Raw genomic sequence first — 4,464 nt, forward strand, 5'->3', positions numbered from 1 at the left:
CTTCACAACGCACCACCGATTTTTCGACAACCCCTCCGACAAAGTCAGCAGCTCAGCACTGAAACAACAGTCCGAACTCGGTTCGAAATCAACACGTTCGCTGCAACAACTCTCGCCAATCACGCCATCGCCCAATCCGGACTCGAACAACTCGACGACATTATCGAAGAAATCATTCCAGACAAACCCGAATATCCAAAACTCTTCATTGAACTCCATCTCGGCACCAGCACGTGGAAGACCAGTTTGCATACTGCACCAGCACACTCGACCCAACACAACTCGGCTGAACACAACCCAACCCAACACACACCACCGTCGATATTTGCACTGAAAAGAAAGAACAAGCTCACAACAACTTTATCAACAATTGGCCCACCGACAGTCTTCCCAAAGTTCTGCCCGAACTGCATGATTGACTGCAGACACAAATCTGACACCGACAACCAGTACAAGAATGCATGTATCCAAAACCACGAAGAACATCCAGCAAGTTGGAAGAAGACCGACAACGGCTTATCCGACGTTTAGATAGAGATTTGAAGAATTTAGAAACAAAGAGAAAGAAAGACCAAGAGAAGTTGAATCAAATTGTTAGACCCTCCAAGAGAGAGAATTACATCCGACACGAATTATTACCGCGAGCTAACTCCGACGAATCAGTATCGGACATCCGCGAAGAATACGACAACTACACAACACCACCGGACACACCACCGGCAACACCCTCGACAGCACCCACCGAAGTGCCTGAGCCTGAATCAGCACCCTCGACGGCACCCACCAAAGTGCCCGAGCCCAACCGAACATTCAAGCAGTTGACACAGACTACGCCCGAGCAACAAAACATTTTTCAAGCAGCATACAACCACTTCAAAGGTACATTCACCAACCCCATCTACAGTGACAACGAACGACCAAGTTTCCCGCCCAGGTTCACAGACTTCACCAGACCAGCACCATTTTTGCCATACCGACCAATCTTCACAACACCAATATATCCCACATTTGCTTCCAACATCTACCGAAGCCCGCTATCAGCAAGACCTTTCGAACACGCTTTCGACTTCAATGTGCCGACGAGACAACAACTCGACTTCACTAATTACAGTCGCACTCCGATATACCCAGTCAACAGCAGTCAAGACAAACAACCCGAATCCTCCAATAGTCAAGCACTCGACGTCAACAACTCACACCGAACTGCCGAACAGCTACAATCATACAACAACAACGAGATCGACGAACCAGTTGTCGACAACAAGAATCTTCCACAGCAACTACAGTCACCACACAACTATACGTTCGAAGAACTCTTTGACAATTTAGAAGAACAACCACAACCAACACAACATAACTCCGACAAGTACGTCGACAACAAGTTCAAGCACCATCTTCCCAAAATCAACACCGGCAAGCAACCCAACACCCACGACGACGTCGACGACACACCCAACAACAGTCCCAACACAGAAGAACAAACAGCGAAGAGTCCACTAAAAACCAACAACAATTCACCACCTTCCTCTTACACCAACTTTGCCATCGACCCCGACAACCCCTTGCTACAAATCACCTTAGCACTCCACGGTGACAACCTGACAAAACAATCTCGACAATACCGACATTACTACCAACAACAAATGGCAGTCACTACTGCCGTCACCAACATACCTGTCGGAAGACACATCTCCTATCCACTATTTCATGGTCTGAAGTCAGAAGACACTGAGAAACATGTTGAACAGTTCCGAGAAGCAATCTGAATCAATGGCCAGACGACTGAACTTCCATACTACTTTCGATGTACCCTTCGAAAAAGAGCCAATGAATGGGCTCAAACACTTCCTCAAAATACAAGTTTCGACGACCTCGCACTCAAGCTCGTAGACTGATTCAAGTCTTCCCTCACTCAAAGCCAACGACTTCACAAGATCCAAAAACTCAAACAGAAGTCTGGACAATCCATCGACGACTACACTCAAACCTTCACTCGACATGCCAGCAAATGCGGCAACAGTGCCACCGAAACATTACTTTACCAATGGTACATGCAAGGCCTCCGACGATCCCTCCGAGAAGCGGCAACACACATCAACGTTGCCACTTATCTCGAACTCGCAAGAGCCCTTCAAGATGTTCAAGCTCAACGAATGACAGCACAAGTAGATGACACGGATAACTCAGATTCTGATAGCAGTTCCAACGACGACTCCAATGATGAACTCGGAGAGAGCACCAAGTCAAAACTTCGGAAACTTAGGAAAACAATTGACAAGCTCAAGGGAAAAGCCAAGGCCGACATCAAAGAATTTCGATCTGGAATTTTGTGTACTAAGTGCAAGAACGAAGGACATCCGGCAAGTGACTGCAAGCTCCAAATCTCCAAATGCCAGATCTGTACCAAAGAAGGTCATGACGCCAAGACTTGCAGATTTCGAAATTCTCCAGAAGTTCGACAAGTCTCGAACTATCCCCGACAGCAGTTTCGACAACCATATCCAAATCAATACTTCGACAATTACCAGCCACCACCTCTGACAAACTGGAGACCACCGAGAAACAACTTCCAACACCAGAGTCGACAATGGAATGATCAACCTCGCTATAACAACTACAACAATTACAACGACTACAACAACTACTACAACAATCGACAACACCCGCCAAACCAGAACTACCCAGCAAACCGAGACAACAACAACCAAGGATACCAACAATACCCAAGATACCAGAACCCAAGATACCAAGGCCAAGGTTATCAAGGCCAGGCCTACCAAGGCAACTACAACAACCGACCATGGCAACCTCGACTTCAAAACCAAGGCGGTCCACCGAGACTTGGTCCACCGCCTCCTCGACAACAAGATCAGAACCAGCAGCAACCACCAACAACAAGGATGGTCGAGACCGACGAACTACCTTATGCTGACAATGACGACTCAGATCCTCAAGTCATGGCAGTACAAACCCGAGCACAAATTTGAGCAGAAAAACAACAACAACCGGACAGAGATTCCGGAGATAGTGAAGAAAAAGGCCCTAAGAGCCCGACAAAACTCCGGGAATGGAAAAAGAAGCAGAAGTTAGCTGCCAAGATACAGCAGCAACTCGCTCTACAACCACCCGAATTAGTGATTTTAGACTCCGACAATGAAGCTCAACCATCACCAGCTCGACAACAATGCCAAGACTCAATACCAAAAAACGGACAGACAAATCGTCCAACATCGACACCGACACCAGAACACAATTCGGCAAACTTCAACAAAATCCAAGCAGTCGCAGAGACTATCCTCAACCAAAATATTCAGATCACCATCGGCCAACTGCTGAAGATTGCACCCTACCTCACCAAACAGCTCACCGATCTGACATCTGCACCGACACACACTTTGATAGACTCACCCACACTCAACTCGACACAGACAGCTATTGACACATTTCGAACCAAGATTCAACCAGGCGATTGTGACAATGATGTTCCGACAATCGACCTACGACTCGACAAACATCTTGTTCGAGGAGCCATAATTGATGGCGGCTCAGCGTTAATATTATTGAAGAAAGTCTTGTTCAACAACTCAACATTGGCCCAGTTCACCCAGCACCTTTCAATGTCCGAATGGCCGACCACCAATCTGTTCAACCCAAAGGCATCATCCGAAAAGTCAACACCACCATTCAAGGTGTCGAAATACCAGTCAACTATGTCGTCCTCAAACTACCGGAGCAGACCGACGGATACTCAATTCTCCTCGGTCGACCTTGGCTCCGAACTGCCCAAGTTTATCAAGATTGGCCCAATGAGAATCTTATCCTTCACGGACCAGACGGACCAACAACTGTGTCGACAAAAGCGACTAAATCGCTGTCCAGCCACAACCGACCTATTGACTTGGAAGAATATAATCTCGAAGATGGCCTCGACGACTATCAAGAACAACAAATTCTCAAAGCCTACCCCAATCTCGAACCTTTGGCCGAGATCGACCTCTTCCGAATTGTCGCCGACTTCCAACGAGAACGACCCCCGATTACATCAGCACTGAAAAATCCAGTCACTCGAGATACAAAACTCGAAGCGCCACTGGCATTCACAGTCGACAACCACAACAAAGTTGCCTACATTCCGTCAATTCCAGCAGACCAAAAACTCGAAAAAGTCAGCCTTGCCGACGACGGCAACGAACACTACATTGTACTTGCCACTGACATCTCGGCAAGTTTTCGAGACAAAGGCATCAATCTTCTCCGAAAGAAGAAACACTTGTTCACTTGGAGTTATCGAGACCTTAAGGGAGTTTCGCCAAAACTCAGCCTTCACACCATCACCCTTCTTCCAGACTCAAAACCAAGAAGACAAGCAGCCTACCGGATGAATCCGAATCTGATGGAACAAGCAAAGAAAGAACTCGACAAGCTTCTCCAAGTCGAGTACATCTACCCAATTCAGAATCCGAT

At 47.1% G+C, this 4,464-nt stretch overlaps 1 protein-coding gene across 1 annotated transcript; it reads left to right on the forward strand.

Moving 5' to 3' along the window:
• Nucleotides 1–2,051: 2,051 nt before the first annotated feature.
• LOC112341171 (dr1-associated corepressor homolog) lies at nucleotides 2,052–2,987 on the forward strand. Its single transcript, XM_024660860.1, has one exon. It carries the CDS (start codon nucleotides 2,052–2,054, stop codon nucleotides 2,985–2,987), a length of 936 nt encoding a protein of 311 aa, XP_024516628.1.
• Nucleotides 2,988–4,464: the final 1,477 nt, after the last annotated feature.

Source organism: Selaginella moellendorffii, unplaced genomic scaffold (genome assembly GCF_000143415.4).
Source record: "Selaginella moellendorffii unplaced genomic scaffold, v1.0 SELMOscaffold_78, whole genome shotgun sequence".
Taxonomy (NCBI): Eukaryota; Viridiplantae; Streptophyta; class Lycopodiopsida; order Selaginellales; family Selaginellaceae; genus Selaginella; species Selaginella moellendorffii.